Genomic DNA, 19,141 nt, shown 5'->3' on the forward strand with positions numbered 1-19,141 from the left:
TCGAAAATCAGCGGAGCTTCGAGTACGGGGGAGGCGCTGATTGGTCAAAGCTCTATGAACACGGGGCTCATTAGCGCAAGGCTGCAACAGCCCCTCCAAACTGCATGACCATTACCCAACTGTGGCTGCGTCATGCCCGAAGCCTTGATGGATCTCTCTCCTCATTTGTAGCCCCGATACCACCATCGTCAACCTTAGCTTTGTCCAAGATGGCATAATGGCCTCGCCCGCCCTTCGTGGAAGCTTGCCCGGTCGTAGGGTTCTAGCTGCTCTGAGTATTCCTCAATTCCACCATCGAGACGGTTGATCCCCTGGAAATGCGACAAGCGAGCTACGCCTATCATGGAACCCGTCGAGATGGGACCCAACCCAGCATCCATCCCCCCCACGGACGATGAGTACCGTCCTCCACTTCCACCACGGCCACCCGCGAGTGCCACCATGGACCCGTCCGCACTGCAAGCACAGGCAGTCACAGCAATAACTCCCGTGGAAATCCAGACGCTGTCCTTTCCAGATGGATCTCGTGGAACGTTTCCTACTCCTGGCCCCGATTCTCTACCGAGTCCAGCCGACAGCGGCCATGCCTCTCCTAGTCGGCATGAGAGCAGCCTTAGCGGTGAGGCGGACGAGACCGCGAGCATCATGAGCTTTGCACCGACCATGCGACCTGCTGGAGATATTGCCAGTCTGCTCGCTGGGGAGCTCCATAAGAAAAGCCCAGCCTGGAACTTGCTTCGCTCACAGTCAGCCACCGTCCAACCCTTTGAAAGGAGCAGGACGGGTGCTGACGATAAGCTCACCGAGTTTGATCATGAATTCGATCCGATCCAGGAAGATGATAATGACGACTCTGGAGACGAGGACAAATTGCGCATATGGAAATCCAAACTCAAACATTACCTGATCCTGTCGTCGGCCGGAAAGCCCATCTGGAGTCGTCATGGAGATCTGAGCCTCATCAATTCTTCCATGGGCGTGGTTCAAACAATTATTTCGTTTTACGAGGGCGCAAAGAACCCCCTGCAAGCCTTTTCCGCTGGAGACACTCGTTTTGTCATCTCGACCGAAGGACCCCTCTACTTTGTCGCCATCAGCAAGCTGGGCGAAAGTGACGCGCAGCTGCGGGCGCAGCTGGAAGCTCTCTACATGCAGATATTGTCGACATTGACACTGCCCAGGCTAACTCACATCTTTGCCAACCGTCCATCAACCGATCTGCGGAAGCCACTGCAAGGGACCGAGTCTCTACTGTCGTCACTGGCTGATACCTTCACAAAAGGCTCACCCTCTGCACTCCTCGGGTCATTGGAGTGCCTCAGGCTTCGAAAATCTCAGCGACTTGCTATAAATAACACCTTTTTAAAGTTGCGGACCGAGAAGCTACTGTACGGCCTCATCGTAGCTGGCGGGAAACTCGTCAGTGTCATTCGGCCCCGTCGTCATTCACTCCACCCTAGCGACCTTCAACTCATCTTCAACATGCTCTTTGAGAGTGATGGGATTAAGGGAGGGGGTGGAGAGAATTGGATTCCACTATGCTTGCCTGCCTTTAACAACAAAGGTTATCTCTACATGTACGTCAGCTTCTTTGATGGCGCATCTGGAGAGCAGGCTAGCTCCCCAGCTGCAGCACAAGGACGATCAGCGGATGAGGAAATCGCCATGATTCTCATTAGTGCCGATCGCGAGAGCTTCTTTGAACTCAAGCAGATGAGGGACAATGTGGCCCAGCAACTTGCTAAGAATGGAACTCTGGCTATCATTCAGAATGCCACCCGCACTGGCCGCCCAAAGATACACGAGATCACCCCTGGCAGTCAGGTCAGTCATTTCTTGTACAAGTCACGGGCCAACGTCCAGTTTTGCATGGCCTCCCTGGACCCCAGTTTCACAGAGCTGGTTGAGCGGAGGAGACTGATGTCGGTGTATCACGAACTACATGCGTCAATACACGCAAAGCACTCGCATCTCAAAGTGCTACACTCTGTGGGGGATGATGCGACGTCCTTGGCCTGGATAACTCCAGTCTTTGAATTCTACTGTGTGGCCGGACCCAACGTGTCGAGAGCCACAATAACACAAGGGGCAAACAAGATCATTCAATGGGCAAAGAGAGAACAAGAGCGCCTTTTCATTATTGGCGGCGGTGTATTCTGAGGTCTCGCCTCTGGTCGAGGACTTGCCTCTATCTGGGGTCATGCCTCCTAATCAATCCTTAAATCCAAGCCTTTAACCTCGTCATGGTCGTCGTTGGACCCGAGAAGACTAACACCACCAACGCCGACATTAACTCATTTATTATTCATCCAACCCCATAAGCAATTAGATGGGGGTGCTCGGGTACTGAATTCAATCCATTACTTCGACTCTGATGTCAACTTTTGTGTGTTGGTGACCGTGTTAGCTGCTTGACTGCCGTCTGGCTCTGTTGATGCAATGTCATCTGCTGATGGAGATGTAGCAACACTGCTTTGGCTTGCGGCGGGTTGGCTGTCGAAGTAGTCGCCTTTGTTGGAGTTGGAGTTGGAGCGGCTTCGCACGGCGCCCCACGATCTCTTGGCCCACTCCAGGATGCGGTCGTTGACTCTTGCTCGTCGTTTGGTCTCCGACTCCCAGGAAGCATTGCGATGGGTAAGTCGAAGAGGTGACGGACGCTCGCTATCTCCAATGCTAGTTCGGCTGTTGGTTCCGGTAGACGGGTAGCTGATGGTGTCGGTGGCGAGTGTTGTCCTAGAAGCGTTCATGATGGCCTCCGAGAAGGGGGCGTCGAAGTCCTCACGGAACCGGGGACTGCGTATTGAAGGGCTCTGGAGTGAAGTCTGGGGACGTTGAAACTCATATGGTTCCCGGATGGGGAGCGGGAGAGTGAGGTTGGGCCTCCGGTCTTCCATTGTGGCGAGACGGGCGAGATTCCAAGGTGTCGATTTGTCCTGGTTCAAAGGTGTGGGTGAAGAAGGTGGTGAGGGGAAAGGCGACGGGAACCCGAGACACGATATATGGAAAGGGCCGAGCCTGAAGCCACAGGTTAGACACGGGAAGGGCGGGAATAAAGTCGTCAAAGGCTGAAAGAAGGCGTCTGTTATTGACAATGGTTTGTTGACTTGACTTGACTTGACATGGGCAGCCGGGCGAGAGGGTTCCCTTTTGTTCAAAATCAAGCGACCCCAGTTGAACATGTGCATCCGGCATTAGCTCAACCTTTGAGCGCCAAACGATGGCGCTACAAGTGAGCGATAGACCCCTGACTAGTCTTGGACAAGACACCGCGTGGACCCAGACATGGTGGGCAGCACGGACTGCGGGGATACGGCGGTGGCCAGTTGGATGCGAGGCTTGAAAGGCCAGACTTGTCCACAAGGACGGAAAATCTTGAAGGGTGGCCCAGGGTTGGCCAAGGGGGACCCTCTACTCGTCGACGGTGCAAGCCACATCGGGAGCCGTCTTGACAAGAGCGGCCATCCTGGAGCGCTTTGGGTGGTAGCGCTTCCAGAAGAGCCACAAGCCCCATGCCCTGCTAATTAAACCCTGTTGCCGAGTCAGATGCCTCGACTTTCACTTCGGCTCTCTGCGGCCACCCGTTTTCGGTACGGGGTTCCGGTCCCGTCGTCCAAACTCCAGACCCAGACCCAGGCCAGGTCCCTTGCCCAGGGCAACAATCAAGACAATGTGTTTTATTTCTGGACATGGAGGGTAATGAGTCACGCTACACGACAAAACAAGCATTCGGTCGAGGCCGTCCACGAGGGAGTCTGTTTGCTGCCCAAGAAATGAGTGTCTCGCCTGGCGGGTCCCGGCCCTGCCCTGGGCTGGGGGTTTAATGGGAGATCACGGAAATGCCTCGGGAGAAGGTAAGGTTCTTTTTTGTTTCGTTAGGCTCTTGCCCGAGCTCTGCAATCTCTTGGGAAACCGCGTGACAGGGAGGCAAATCCCGTGACAACCCGGCAATGGAAAAAAAGGGACTCGACTTGCACGTGAAGACTCGGCGGTGAGGAAAGCCGTTGGATGGTGATTGCACAGACGCAGACGACAGCCACTTCACAAATGTCCCCGTCAAAGCGTAGCGAATGCTTGATGACGCCCATCCTGTCGCTCATGACAGGGGGACGGCGTTTGGGTGAGGCGCCACCGACGTTGATTCGACTCACCAAGCATTGTTGACCCGTTGATTTGTCCAACAAATCCTCTTCGACTTGAGAGTTTTCAAACCCGAAGGTAACGTGTGGCCTTTCATTTCAGGAATTGTTTCACGTCGTTGGGGTTAGCAGAATCCCCTGACGGCTAGTGCATTGCCGATCCTACGCCGTTGGCAAAAATGACTCTTTCAATTGTGGACCTGCCACTTGGGAGGAACTCCTCGACGACGGTGATGGCTTCATGGCAGCTCGGACCCACCTCTGCATGAAGCCTTCTGTCCTTCTTCTGCACACCCACGCAACACGCAGCGTCATGGAGCTTTGCGTTGTCAAAGTGATCTTGTGATTCTTGGCTCTTTGAGTTGTCACTGCTGCCCTCTGATCTGTCAATGTTTGCTCTCGGGCTCCTTCCTTTGCTCCTCAACACCAAAAAAGCCGACTAAAATGGCAAGTGCCATTGAAACACAGGAGGAGTTTTGCTGGAAACCTCTAGTCAACCAAGTGCTCCTTCCAAAACTGCCTCTCTGCTCCTGCCTCTGAATGAATGCCTCAACCTCTCCATTACCCGTAGTTCTCCTCCACTGGCCAATCTTCCCCTGGAGAATGTGTTTCAATCTGCCTGTGACATCTGTCATTTTGGCTTGTAATCGCCTACTCCAGCTTTCTTGGTCTTCTTGGTCACTTTGTCGTCGATGAACATTCGCATATCCCTCAGTTAATTATATGCCTCCAAGTCTCGGCACGTCGAGAAGTCAATGTATCACCATGGATCTCGAAGATTCCCGACACAGATCGATCAGTCAAACCTCGCTCCACAGTTCCTATCAAGCCCACGAGAGACTGAGTGACATCTCCAGGTTACGGCCTCCTTCCCAGCTGCGGCGACCGTACCAGAGTCTGAATGAAACTTCTGCTCTTCTCCGCTCTCCTGGCCCCCTCGAGAGCATGCTGAAGACGACCACAGAGACTGGGGATATTGGCATCTTCTCCATCAAGCCCCCGACCCCTTCCATCGGGCACCGCCATCCTCGACGCCCGAGGCCTGAAGTTAGAGTACAGAAGCGTCCTTCTCGCTCCCATCCCAAAGGTTTTCAGGATGGTCCTGGTCGAGACGACCGCAAATCGCTGCCCTCATATAGAGACACAACGTCCGAGATCATTTCGCTCTATGGTTCATCGGCACATCCATCTCTTTCTCGATCTTTGTCGCCCTATTTCGAGGATGGCTATCGATCCCACTCCTTGACAACGTGCAGTTCGAGACGCATACCGTCCTTTAAATCTTCCGGTACTTTTCAGAGTCTACCAAGCACAAGTGGCCTCCAACGCCCTCGCTCCCCATTTCCGTATCCAACGCGCTTGAGAAGACCTGGGGTTCGACCTGCTTCTCCAGCAATGTCGGATAACGGAGTCATTGATTACAGCAGGATGGTTGGGATTGATAGGGTCTCGCAGGTTTGTCTCCCTGGCATCTCTTTCTTCTATTCAGTATCTCACTGGGGCACCAGCGTACTGTCTATTGGTCTCATAAACCCAGAGGCCCTCGCAGCCATCACCAGTATCCTCCCTTATCGATGCGACCCGAGTTCAGTCGGTCGACGTCCTCGTTGCCCTCACATCCATCTCCTGGACCATATCAATATGGCCCAGGACCTAGTCGCTCAAGAACACCAAGCAGAATACAATACTGGGGTCCACGGCCTCAATACCGACAGACAAGCTCCAGCGACCAAAGTATTCGGTCAGCCAGTTTGACGTCTATTGTGGAGATGTATCAGGGGATGCCACTGGGTACCAACGTGCCACCACCACGCGCGGCAGGCTCATTTTACTACGACTATACCGAAGAGTTCGAAACGGAGGCCCCATATGAACAAGAATGTGCTCCTCCCCTTTGTCCAATCCCTCAGAGGGCAGGGGGAATCAGACACCCATTCTTGCTGAGAACAGACGGCACAGAGACCACAGACGATTCAGATACCCCTCCAACCATCGATTCAAGTGGAAACAACCTCAAAGGTCAGACGATCAAAACATCAGTGTATCGATGCTAACCAAAGTAAACAGATCACTTTGAAGCTCCGTCAGAAAAAGACACAGATTTTCAGTCAGACGCAGACTTTGACAAGACTGGTCAACAGGCAACTCAAGGTTACCAACGCGCACATGAAGATGCTCTATCCCCTCGCTGCGCTTCAGTTGGAAGCAGTGTCACCATTGACTCTCAAAATGTTTTGGCACGTGCAAGACGTGTGCATTCAAGCTCGGCACCGCCTGCGGATGTACAGCATTTGATGGAACAAGTTGAAGTCGATGGCTTCTAGAAATTGCCCTCGATCCGTCAAAACACCCACCGTCCATCCAGCCCCAAGACTTTTCGTCGTTCCAAGACATTGGGTGCCGAGCCCAATACTTTGTGCCTGGATATGGTGCATCTATGTGGTCCCTACAAGAACAACTGTTCTTCCGATTCCATGCTGGCTGAGCGTGGTTCTGTTGCCCAACTGTCTGAAAGCAGCCAGCGCGATCTATTGGCTGATGAAGAGGTAGATGGAGGAGAAGTCATTACTGCTTGTCAAGGAGAGGAGCAGCTCCGAGAAGGCTTTCCAGAAATGTCAGCGGCTCCACGTCCTGAAAACCAACCGCCCCAACTGGAACAGTACGCTATGACAACGAAGGGACGAGCAGGGAGAGGTCATCATCGCCGGAACCCTGCTGCCACAGACATTGTTGTCCCAAAGGACTCGATTTTTGCCATCCCCCATCCAGAACGAGAGAGGGCAAACGTCGGCACGTCTATCCTGTCCCCTAACCCTATTTCTCCTGCCAAGCAACTTAGAGTGACGAACAGTATCCCACAACTGATGAAAGCACTGCCTCCTTTACCCGACGAGGCGCTGAAGGCCGAATCGCCTCATGGAACCTCCTCCACGGAGACCGAGGTTTCGACAGGCTTGCTGTACTCCAGTCCAGTCAATACGGCCGTACCCGTCGAACCGGAGCCCAATGCAAGCACTATGGCTTTGAAGTCTTTCTTTTACGATGAAACTCTGGAACCAAGTTCTCACCAGCAGCTTCGAGCGAACCCTTCGCGATTCAAGGTTCGACTGCGATCATCCCATTCTGCAGGATTTCAAAGGGAGGGTGATGATTCCTCAGCAGTCCCTAAGAGAAGCTCTAGCAATCCCATCAAACCCAGGCTTAGGCTCAAAGTATCTCGCAACAAAATGAGCCAGAAGCCGTTGGCTCGTGACGGTACGGTCATACGCAACGCGGATCTTGGACATTTCAATTCTCTCTTGGAACTGAAACATTTTCCTCAAAAAGAAACGTTAACCAACCGTTCTAGCTTCGGAGAAGCCCTCGAGGAAGAGCTCGCCCACTTAGGGATAGGGGAGAACAGACTCTCCAGCATCGATGAATCAACAAAGAGAGGTCGGCATTATCCATCTGACCAGTTTGATATCACTTATCCCCCTTCACATAGGGGGATAGCAATAGCGACGCCAGTCCCCCAGCCAAATCCCGGAAGTGAGCCCGGAATATCGAGACCACAAGCTTCCTCTAGCCGATCGAGGAATTCCAAAGTACTGGGGACAAAGGTGTCATTTCTCCGGCCAAGAACCGCGCCAAGAGCGAGGATAAGAAAACGTCGAAGAGTATCAGCTGTGAACGGTAGCGACCCAACGCCTCTACGGCCCAGTGCTGGTCATTACAGCTCTTTCGACGAATCTGGCATTGGACCTAGCCCAACGAGTCAGGGTCTTCAGCAGAAATCACACCATAAAACACGGCGAGTACGGCGTTGGGCATCGGAGGCGAAACGGGCAGTACGATCCTATGTGAGAAAAACTTTGAATCGCCCATGGCATTCAGAGAATTGATGACACGATGTTTCCCAATTGCATCAAGGTTCACACAAGTAATGATTCCGGGTCCCGATGGTCAAGGATGCCAGGGGACAATAAGAGGCACTGGAGGTAGCTATATTACTGGCTGAGGTCAACCGCTTGGAAGATTCGTTCCAGGCCCTCCAAGGAATTAGTGTGTAAAGAATTTTGCGTGCCACTCGTAGATACTAGAGCGATTGCAATCAGAAGAATTGTTTGTGGTGCAAGTGTATTCTTAGTATTTGGCCTCGAGTCCCCAGATGGTTAAGGAAATAGAGATATGCAGTAGTAGGTTCAAGTGATGATTCAAGACCAAGGTTGGAGGTTGAACGAAGTCAAGATAGGCTGAATCAACATTATGCTTTATTATCTGGGCTAGGGGTATCATAGCTGCAAAACAGAGGTGAAATCATTTTCCAACAAATGTGCTGACACACAATCATAACCGTCAATATCATCTTCATCATTGCTTAGTCGAGTTGCCCATATCCCACCACGCCTCACACCGCTCTAGCTCGCCCCTGTCGACACTTTCCATTGTCAGGTTGCCCAACTCGAACACCAGACGACGCTGATCGTCACCCCAATTCTCCCAGCGCGGAGTATCCTCGTAACGGTATTTGTTGGGATCGAGAGCGCGGACGAAGCTGATCCAATAGTTCATAATTATAGGAACCATGGGGGCGTTGTAGGTGTAGTAGCTGGCTCTTGATCGAGAGGCCAGCATGTCTGGACCAAAAACAGCGGGGGCGTTGGCGACGTGGGGTACACCACGACCTTCTTCGACAAAGTCCTTGATCTGGACGTTGTAGCGATACGACCAGATGTCGGTGCTGTTGTAGTTTTCGGCTACAGCATTGAGGATATTGTTGACCGGACAGATGAAGGTGACTTCGCCGTAGGCTCGGGAGGCCGAGGGGAACCAGATGTCGTGCTTGGGGAGACTGGGTTCGCGGGGATATAGATCGAGGATGGTTTCGGTGTCGTTGTCCGTGAGATAGGGGTACTCGTTCAACATGAACCTGATAAACTGGGCAGAGCTACCCGCGTTGACGGCATAGTTGGAACCCTCTGAAATCGGGTTAGTATACAATCATGACAGGTCAGGTTCATTGGTCGCAAGACTCACCATTAGTACAGGCACCAAACAGAAGCGGCACCTTGACAAAGTCGCCCCTCTCATAAAGCTTAGACGGATAGTCGGGGAACATGTCGCCGTCGGTACAGGGAGCCCAGTAGAATGTGGCCGGATAAGTGCGGTCTGCGAAAGGGCCCTGCCTGTTGAACTGTTGCAGATCCTCGGAGCTCTTGCCACGCAGACAGGCCATCCTGTCCTTGGCGTCGAGGCAGTCGACCTTGGTGAGGATGTCCTCATATTGGTACTCCAGGTCGTCGAACTTGGGCTGGCCAGGCATGAAGGTGGACTCGGAGATGACGCCGGCGAAGAGGCTTTCGTCTTTTCCGCCGTAGGCGACGAGGTGGAGAGCAACGGATCCTGCTCCGGCGGACTGGCCGTGGATCACAACATGGTCGGGATCGCCTCCAAACTATTTTATTGGTCAGTATGTCATCCCAGTTCACGATCTGGATGAGTCTGTCTGACCTTTGAGATGTGCTCCTGGATCCACTTCAACACCATGCGCTGGTCAAGCAAACCAACATTGAGATCCCCATCTTCCTTGACATCTTTTCCAGCTAGGAAACCAAAGAGTCCGACACGGTAGTTGAAGGTGACAAAGATCATGTTGTTGTCCGATGTCTCGATGAGTTGCGTGCCGTTGGTGTAAGGGGCCGAGTCGAGGATGTAGCCTATGCCAGGGGTAAGCCACGCCGTTCGAGAAGCTGCGTATGAGATATCTTACCACCGGATTGGAAGTACACCATCACTGGGAGCTTCTCGTCGGGGTTAGAAGTAGCCGGGGTCCAGACGTTGACAAAGAGACAGTCTTCGTGGTATTGGCCGCCGAGACCCTGCTTCACACCGGGACAAACTTTGCCATACTGCAACAAGTTAGAATCAATAAATGCCTCGTGAAATTCGAGTTGGATTGGAAATGCCTACATCTTCGGCGCTCTGAATGCCCTCAGTGGATTCAGGGGCCACGGGAGCACGCCATCGCAGGTCGTCGACGGGGGCTTTAGCAAAGCGCATGCCGAGGAACACGGTGATACCGTTACCCAGCTCCCTGCCCCGATACTTTGAGTAGCCCAGATCAACGACATTGTCCTCAATTGCATGATTTGTCCCGTTCTTGGTCGAGTCAGTAGAAGCCCCGTCTTGGCTCTCTTGATCGCTTCCACCCCCACCACTCGACTTTTTCAGACCAAAGTACAGCCCAAGAGTCAGTGCCAATATCACCACGATAGCAGCGCCTACAATGGAAAGAATGAGGATCCATCTCTTCCGTTTGGGCTTGCTGTCTACTGGTGGTTGCTCGGGGGGTGCTGCAGAGTGATCGGATGTGCGCCTGGACTCTTCAGAGGAAATCTCCGGCACCTTCGGGGTGACGACTGTGGTGGACATCTTTCGTCTACTTCTAGCTGAATGATTTGCAGCCTCCCGGGGGGTAAAGGATCGGCTGCCTCTAAAAAGAGGGCGAGCTGATAAGTGGCACGATGATCGGGATGTGGGCGTCGACAATCACCGAGTCTTGTATGAAACACAAGAGACGGTAGAGACCAGACTGAACGAAGTCATGAAAGGCAAACAGGAGAATTTACGTAGATTAAGAGAAAGAATCCTCCGAGAACCAGGTCTCCTGCAACTAAGGAAGATATGACATACTTAAGAGGAACCAACAGCCTCACAGGCCTGCTCGCTCTCTCACTCTCGCACTCTTTGTTGCTTGGCTTCCCAGGTCTGGATAGGCCTGGTAGCTAGGCCAGCATGGAAAAGGCATCGCCACGCACAAAATCAGGCAGGGTTCCTTTGCAATGCCCTGCGCAGCTGGGCACAAGGGTGGACGGGGTTGTCTTGGCGGTTTAGACTGAAAGATCTGGGACGTGAGTGGTCAGAGGGGGTCACGTGCGCTGACCATTCAATCATCTCTGCTTGCCCTTGCATGCACCCATGACTTTTCAACTCCATGTAAGAGCATTCGCCAAGATGCCAAGACTGACATCAACCAACAGCTCGCAGGGGTTTCTGTGTGCCTTTGCCCTCGGCGCCAACCGTAGGTCCCGCTCTTTTGAAAAAACGTGCGAGGCGTTATTGGTTCCTTTGATGGCTTATCCGGCCGAATTCCCCTGCGGGTCCGAAATCTAGACCTAACTACACTCGAATGAGTCCGACGAGAGAGTCCAAGAGTCCAAAGACAAGGGTTTTTAACCAGACCAGACCAGGAACAGGGCGCTTCGTCCCTAAGCGACATCCCCTCCGTGCGGTAGGAACGGGAATGGGGCCATGAACAGCACACATTATTATCCCTCATGCTCTTGGCCCTTGGCTAGACCCTGCATGATCCCTTCGGGCTCTATCTTTCTCCCGAGGACCACCCACTAAGCGCGCATCCGGAACCGAGACCTTCATCCCCGGCAAGGTTTTCATTCTTATCACCGACTGAACTCGCCGATCTCCCTCCCTCGCAAGGCTGAAGAGGAGCTGACTCTGCCTTGTGGTCCCTATCATGACGCCAAGATCTATAACACCAGAAAGAAACTCGCTTCGCCCTCAAGCGGGGAGGGTTTCAGGTTAACAATCGACAACGCGCCCAACCCAACACCTTGGGTCTCTTGTTGGTTGCCATCACAATGTCTCGATATGGAAATCGCCGAATAAACTGGGCGGTTGGTGCTTCGATTCGACTCGAGCCCAACCACGCCCGTCAGGTGACTCTCTCATCACGCTATCTTACTTTGACTGCCTCGGCTGCTGTCTTCAGCCAATGTTTAATGTTAAATCTTACTCCCCCGGACTCACCCCGAGTCGCTTAGAGCTTCTTACCCGGATGACTGCCTCCGTGCTGTAACACCCCGACGGAGCTCAAGTCCGCCTCCGTCCAGAGGCTCAGTTGGATGTCCAACAGAACTCGGTGCCCCTGCCCCCCACGATGCCGTCACCGACATCGCTAACACCTCGGCCGCCGGGGGCTTCCCTGACGCCGAGGCGGAGCAGGCACAGACACCGCTTGTCCAACATCTCCGGATATCTGTTGGTTGTGTGTGTCCGCTATTGTCGGCCCACGCCGGCCCCGCGACCGAGACCATCGCCAATCATTCTTATAAGGCCCCAGGCTTGGGACGTGATTCCCTGCCCTTTTTAGAATTGAGGTTGTTTCATGCGACCTTGGCTGTTGGCGCTCGCTCCGAACGTTTTCTATTGCAACCATGTGCCATGAAGTCAATAATCCTGTTTCAGCGGAATATGGGAGCGAATCACGTATTGGAGAGTTGGTAGATAGCCGCACTTGACGTAGAGCTGGTCGTGATAACAGGCAAATATATGCTCCTGCATGAAAGGTCATTTAAGGCGCCTCCGTCTTAGTACTGGGCCGATTACACACGGCCCAAGTTGTACTTTAAATGAGGGGATAGAGAAGATCTTGCGTATGACAACACAGGAGGTGAGTGGTATCTTGGCAAGAAGGCAACGTGATATCTAGCAACATTGCCAGGGCAAGCAAGAAGATAGCTCAAAGTGTCCAAGAACAACAGTTTGGGCCAAAATGGGGCCCAAGGCCAACAACAAGCAAGCCTCCTTACCAATACAGAAGGGAGCCACGGCCACGATTAACTCTAGAGCTGTTGGGCAATGTCTCTCGGGGAACAGATGAAAGTTGACAATTCAGGGGCTCACATACCTCCTCAGGAAGATAGGTGACAAGAATGCAGCCCCTAGGTCCATGTCCACGCATGAGGTTTCCCAACTACTAGTGGTTCACTTCCCCAGACCTCAGACGAGTACAACAGTAACATCAAAGTATAGAACATGATCTATGGATCTCGATTGGTGTCGCAATTTTCTTCAAGCCAGTGAAAGTCTCAAATATATGTCCCTCAGTTCGCTGAACCCTCACACAACAGCGAGGATCTCTTAAAGGTTGAATGAATGTCTTTCTTTTCTAGCATTAGCGGTCCCTTGGACCCTTTTATGACGATGAGAGTAGAACCAGTTCCTGAGCCTCAAGCAAGGTATTGGTCCCAATGGTGGTACACATGGGTCATGTTCACTCAGGCCAAGTTTCGAGAAGCGCCACGCGGAGGCGCCTCGCCCGTAATATGTTCCAAAAGACGTCAGGTGCCCTCTTCGGAGATATCTTGGGATTTAGGTATCACTGGAAAGAAGCTTGAGGTTTGACTCTCGGTAGCTGGGATTGTGACGACGTGGGCAAAGGTGTCTCCAGTGTCAATGAGGATGTGATTGGTGATGGTGAAAGGAGTGCAACAGTGACAACGGCCATCATTGCTTGAACCGGAAATAGCTTGAGACGGTGTTCGATGCAACTACTTAAAACATACCCAATTTTTCTTCGGGATGTGTTATCACTCAGTAGCTATCCAAACGTGAGGCTCCGGTGACGAAGTCTATAAGTCTCCATGAGGCCTGGAACCTGGTGCGCGGGGTCATAACTACACTCCTCGGCAACAGACAATGGGCTCTCTTTACATAAATATCTCCGTGTTCGGAGGAAAGGCTACATTTCTCAACCCCGATGATAATCTTCATCTTGTAGCACGAGGGTGTGGGGAAGTTGGGGACTATCATGACGGTGGGAATATCGCCTAGTGAGAAGGCGGAGGCGGATGTCCGGCAGGATGAACAACAAGACTAAGACCAAGCTAAGACTATCATTGAAGTGAGGGCTTTTTGGTGTTATCATGTCTTGGAAGAGGGAAATAGCACTCGAGGCAGGTTTTGAGGTTTCATTGAAGATAAGCTGATCTGGTTCGCGACTGACAACCCGAGAACCTAGCCAACAGGGTACTACCAGTTGCCATTGAGAGTCAACTTGAGTTTCTTTTAAACATGTCATTATCTCCTTTAACCTATGTCGACAGTATTGTTAGCAGGGCCTCTTTACCTATAAAGTTTCCTATAGTCTTGACATGATTCCGTTACCATGGCGTTGATGCTAGCCACAGGAAAAGACGTTCGATCGGCTGCACGTGCAAACCTACACACAACCTCAACCTCAGGACTAGCCCCAGGCCATGTCCAGGCGAATCTCATCGTCCTCCCGTCCCGGTATGCCGAAGACTTTCGGATGTTATGCGTCCGCAACCCGGTGCCGTGTCCGTTGCTGGCTGAATCAGCGGCTGTTGGCCGATATGATGCCGTCAAGTCATGGATAAAAGGCCTCAGGGGAAACGACACGCTAGCCCCCGGATTTGACTTGAGAACCGATGCCCCGCGGTATATGGTGTACAAGGACTCTCGACTACAAAAGGCCAACTGCAGCGACATCATGACGGAGTGGACAGACGATCATGTGGCCTTTCTCATCGGCTGCAGTTACAGCTTCGAGGCAGAGTTGACGGTAGCTGGTTTACCTCCTCGCCATGCTGTCCTTGGAAGAAACGTGCCCATGTACCGAACTACGGTACCGCTCTGTCCATCGGGAGTCTTTACGGGCGGCACCTATGTTGTTTCAATGCGGCCGTACAAGAAGCAAGACATCAACCGCGTGCGGCGCATCACCAACAGGTACAGCAACACACACGGCGAGCCCATCGCGTGGGGATGGGAAGCAATAAAGACCTTGGGCATCAGCGACATTGACGAGCCGGAGTGGGGAGCGCCACCGCTGACGATGGATGGACGACGGCTCAGCGAGGCTCAGGATGACGAGGTGCCCGTCTTCTGGGGATGTGGTGTGACTCCCCAAGAGGCGGTGATGAGGGCCGAATTGGCGGGTTTAGTCATGGCGCATGCGCCTGGACACATGCTGGTTCTGGACGCGACGAATGAGGACATTATTTGCCGGCGGCTGTGAGTGAATAGCTGCGAGATGAGATTTGCCTAATTACAGATGATGCAAGATGGGTCATGGCCAGGGTGTTGAGGGAAGAGACGACGTGCAGAGGAGAGAGAGTAAAGTGGTGTCGTGGGATGAGTTGAAGAGGTCAGTGATCAAGTGCCTATGAGAAAATCAAAAGAAAAGAAATTGAAACAAAATTGATGGACTGAGCATATCTGTCGTGATAGTAGTTGCGAGCGATAGAGGTCAAGTCAAGTGACAGCGGAGGATTCCATATTTAGCGCCGCATCTCGACTGCTACCCCAACCTAAATTCCCACCGCCAACCACGAGACGGAGACGACCGCAACCACAGCCCATCAGCCTCTTAAAGCCCCCCTCGGCTATCGTCTATCCGTTGCGCCGTTCTTGGTACCTGTAAAGGATTTTCCTGTTTCCTATATATCGCAACACACCACGCAAACCGCCAGACCCGAGTCGTCACCATGGAGGAGACTCCGATGGGTGAGTCCATCAAGATATCGTGAGTCTACTCTCTCTCCACCCCCCTCGTGAGGCTCCACTTCAGTGGCTCAAATGCGCTGATGCTCTTTGAAACCAGCTGCGAACGATGTCGTCGTCGCAAGGTACGCACGGCTCTGCCAACTTGTAATTCTCTCATATCATGTCAGAGACTGACTCTTTCTCTTAGATCAAGTGTGACCGCAAGCGTCCATGCTCGCGTTGCGTCAAGGCGGGCACAGAGTGTATCCTCAGCGGGAGTGGAGAGAAGCAACGGTATGCGCCATCACATCAGGCCAGCATCAGGAACGGCGGTCACTAAAACTTCAAACCAAGGCCGATATCCAAGGGTTATGTCCAGGCTCTAGAGGGCCAGGTCGCCTCGCTCGAGCTGCTGATCCGCAAGCTCGCCGTGGCCGACAGTACCGAGAGGGACGACATACTATCAGAACTGGCCCTATCTCCTCCAGCTTCACTCGATCTCTCGAACAAGTCGCCTGGAGATCATCAAAAGTCAAACACTGACCCCAAGGTGGTTGCCGCTCAGGTGCGCTCTGGCCAGCTCCGGCGCCCGCGGTCGAGCCATGCCACTCAGTTCTTTGGCGGCACCAGCGCCTTTCACATTCACCTCTCGCAGGATGTTTCGCTGTCGTCTAATGATGGCACCTCTCAATCTGAAGCTCATTCAGCGCCTCCCATGCTCGGGTCCATGCCAAACACCATGACGGACAATAGCGTCACCAGCAGCCCTCGCGACCCCAGCTACGTCTATGCGCCTCACGACGAGACATCGCAGACGTGCATGGCCGCGTACTTCAAATATCAGTATCAGTTTCACATGCTCGTCTACCGCGAGTACTTTTTACGCGATTACGATGTGGGCTCGGGGAGGTATTACTCGGATGCCCTCCTCTTCGCCATCTGCTCGCTTGGCGCGATGCAGCTCGACGATTTCCGATCAGTCTCGGACATCTTTGCCAACCAGGCCCAGCAGCTCATCTACGCAACTCTTGACAGTCCAGAACTCACATCCCTGCAGGCCCTGGCCCTATTAGGATATCGCGAGATTGGTGTAGGCCACACGTCAAAGGGCTGGCTCTTTGCCGGCATGGCCTTTCGACTTGCGCATGAGATGGGTCTCCATCTGGACCCGAATAACTGGGATGCCTCGATAGAGGGACCCTCGAACCGCGACACGGAGATTTTGAGACGAGTCTACTGGGCCATCTTCATCGCCGACAAGCAGCTGAGCCTCTACTTTGGAAGGCCTCCGGCTCTACATCCGAGCGAATCCGACGTGCGTAACACCATCAGGCTGCAGTATCCTCCAGATTGGGAAGGTCTTCTCGACACGTACATCTGCAAAGGAGCCTCGGCGACAGAGTTTGAGGACGGTGTTGCTCTCGTAGGATCCTTCATCTACCAGGCCGAACTATGCAAGATTGCCCACGTCATGATCACCGATCTCTTCGAGAACCGTCGGGGCAACGTGGACGCGACGGTGGCAGCAGCCAGGTCAAGGCAAATACACGTGTCGCTGACAAAGTGGTTGTCGAGCCTCCCTGGCACCCTTCACTGGAACCAATGGACAGTGGGTGTGGTGCAACCCTCTGTGCTCCGCATGCAGTGAGTGGGCTCTCCTTGGCCGTGAGTTCCTATTTGCTGACAGAGTCTAGTATGCTCTTCCATACCATCATGATCATCCTTCACCGGCCACCTTCGCACATGTATGAGAAGCCAGGCATCGCCGAGAGTGAGGATGTCGAGATCTGCTACGAGTCGTTGCAGGCTATCCTCCGGCTCATGAGGACATACTCAAGGCACTACCGTTTCCGCTCATTACCCCTGGACTTTGTACAGACTCTGTCTACGGCAGCGGGCACGATCATGATGAAGCGCTTCTTCCAGGGCGCTTCGTGGGACGATTCGGACATTGCACGTTCACTTTCAACCATCATCGACGCCATGGAGGAGGTCCAACATACGTGGCCGTGCATGGGCGAAATCAAGGACTATGTCGTGCGAGCGCGCAACGCACAGGTGGTGGTACCGCCCGAGGACCCCCTCAACGTACCGGACCTCATGAACGGCCTGGAGCTCAGCCACAACGTCACGGCCGAGCTCATGGCCCAGTGGGGGGAGGAGCTGGGTACCCTCGTGACCGACGAGTTCCTGAGCATGCAGCTCCAGGGCAGCGAGCAGGGCATCATGGCGCCCTTTGACTTCAACCAGCCTCTGGGGCCGCCGCAATGACTAGAGTGAGGTTGAGTAATTCAAGGAGTTGGGTGGTTTTTTTCTTGTAAAGAGTGTTGCATGATATGGGCAAACCATACGATTGAATAGACTATCGATATCACTGTTGCATTTACGCACTTGGCGGGTTGACTTTGAATAAGTGACTCAAGTCATGCAATCGTATGTGAGCCCTTGATAGTACACCTCACTGTTCCAATTAGCCACCGTAGGGTTAGAGCCCACTTCTGCCATCCTTAAGAGTGTCCTGCCATGAGGTTTGCCAAAGTAAAGGGCAAACTTGGACCAAACAAGCCAACATTAAACTATCTTGGAATGAGAAACCTAAAGATTTCCTAAAGAAAGCGCAAAATCAATATGTTTCCCAATTAGGACTTGTTCAGTTGGGAGTTGCCTAGAGTCAATTGTCCAAAACCAACAACAACACTCAACAGAGCATACACAACTCGCAACAGTCTTTACGAAACTCTCTTCTTACCCTGGGTCGAGCCCGAGTCAATCCGTCAGCCGTGACCCACCTTCCTCTGCTCAAGAGCGCAAACTCCGCAAGTCACCTCAACAACAGCTGATTGGCTTCCGTAGCTCAGTTGGTTAGAGCGTCGTACTAATACTTCAGCTTCGGCTGCAATATCGGTAATGCGAAGGTCTCAGGTTCAAGCCCTGGCGGGAGCATTGCTCTCTATCGCCCATCAGCTTCTTTTTTGCTTTTTGTTGCAATTTTTTTCTGGACCCAGGAATCGTGGTGTTTTGTTGTGGTGATGCTGGGAGCTGAACAGTTGGGCAAATGTGTGTTGTTTGTTGCTGAAGCGCGTAGTGAAATGGGCTGGAAAGGCATGAGTAAGCCTCCAATGATGAGTAGATAGCTATGGGAAATTCTCCAAGGGTGCTGTGTACAAGAAGATTGTCAGTTGACAGTGACGAACAACCCGTTCAACAGCAAATCCAACCGGCAAGTAAGTCGGGCAGGCAAGTCCATTTTGGTCGGCTGGTGCTGTGCCTAACTATTTGCCTGACCCCAACAAGTAGTTGTCCAGTTTCGTTGTCGACAGCTTGACAAGCAAGGATAACATCTACAAACCACACGTACGCATCATCCACTGGCTTCTTAGTCAAAAGCATGGAGTCCACATCTCAGATCTCGTGTATAAATACCCCGACTTATTCACCCCTCCTCCCACTTCCTCTAACCACAAGATCAAGACAACAATGTGATCAGCTGTTTGTTGTTGACCTACCCCATCTCATCAGATACTTGCCGCCCACTATTCCTTCCAGTATATATATTTGTATTGGTGTTTCCCAAGAGTGGTATTTGTCCTAGAGCACCCCCGGTAGGCGATACGTTCAACGCTTGGTGCCCATCTCCATCAGTTACCATGTTGCATAACTCGACATGTTTTTCAGCGAAATATCTCCTTCTGGGGCTGGGCTCTGGCGAAAACATG

At 52.7% G+C, this 19,141-nt stretch overlaps 5 protein-coding genes and 1 non-coding gene across 6 annotated transcripts; 4 read left to right on the plus strand and 2 right to left on the minus strand.

Moving 5' to 3' along the window:
- Nucleotides 1-441: 441 nt before the first annotated feature.
- On the plus strand, nucleotides 442-2,160 carry LRP88_10135 (guanine nucleotide exchange factor MON1; the record flags this gene model as incomplete). Its single annotated transcript, XM_083246603.1, has 3 exons — nucleotides 442-1,419; nucleotides 1,565-1,577; nucleotides 1,628-2,160. The coding sequence occupies 3 exons, from the start codon at nucleotides 442-444 to the stop codon at nucleotides 2,158-2,160; spliced, it is 1,524 nt and encodes a 507-aa protein (XP_083097716.1).
- Nucleotides 2,161-2,360: 200 nt separating this feature from the next.
- On the minus strand, nucleotides 2,361-2,894 carry LRP88_10136 (uncharacterized protein; the record flags this gene model as incomplete). The annotated part of the gene is made up of 1 exon (XM_083246604.1): nucleotides 2,361-2,894. One exon carries the CDS (start codon nucleotides 2,892-2,894, stop codon nucleotides 2,361-2,363), a length of 534 nt encoding a protein of 177 aa, XP_083097717.1.
- A 5,595-nt stretch (nucleotides 2,895-8,489) lies between these two features.
- On the minus strand, nucleotides 8,490-10,724 carry LRP88_10137 (Alpha/Beta hydrolase protein; the record flags this gene model as incomplete). Its single annotated transcript, XM_083246605.1, has 6 exons — nucleotides 8,490-9,097; nucleotides 9,156-9,573; nucleotides 9,630-9,835; nucleotides 9,889-10,027; nucleotides 10,089-10,471; nucleotides 10,691-10,724. 6 exons carry the CDS (start codon nucleotides 10,722-10,724, stop codon nucleotides 8,490-8,492), a joined length of 1,788 nt encoding a protein of 595 aa, XP_083097718.1.
- Nucleotides 10,725-14,094: 3,370 nt separating this feature from the next.
- LRP88_10138 (uncharacterized protein) lies at nucleotides 14,095-14,958 on the plus strand (the record flags this gene model as incomplete). The annotated part of the gene is made up of 1 exon (XM_083246606.1): nucleotides 14,095-14,958. The coding sequence occupies one exon, from the start codon at nucleotides 14,095-14,097 to the stop codon at nucleotides 14,956-14,958; it is 864 nt and encodes a 287-aa protein (XP_083097719.1).
- A 568-nt stretch (nucleotides 14,959-15,526) lies between these two features.
- Nucleotides 15,527-17,696, plus strand: LRP88_10139 (transcription factor domain-containing protein; the record flags this gene model as incomplete). Its single annotated transcript, XM_083246607.1, has 4 exons — nucleotides 15,527-15,568; nucleotides 15,634-15,719; nucleotides 15,780-17,069; nucleotides 17,120-17,696. The coding sequence occupies 4 exons, from the start codon at nucleotides 15,527-15,529 to the stop codon at nucleotides 17,694-17,696; spliced, it is 1,995 nt and encodes a 664-aa protein (XP_083097720.1).
- Nucleotides 17,697-18,268: 572 nt separating this feature from the next.
- Nucleotides 18,269-18,368, plus strand: LRP88_10140. The gene has a single exon. It is a non-coding gene; the product is annotated as a tRNA-Ile (tRNA).
- The last annotated feature ends 773 nt before the right edge of the window (nucleotides 18,369-19,141 follow it).

This window comes from Fusarium phalaenopsidis, assembly GCF_050370095.1.
Source record: "Fusarium phalaenopsidis strain FUZ10S chromosome Unknown contig_32304, whole genome shotgun sequence".
NCBI lineage: Eukaryota > Fungi > Ascomycota > Sordariomycetes > Hypocreales > Nectriaceae > Fusarium > Fusarium phalaenopsidis.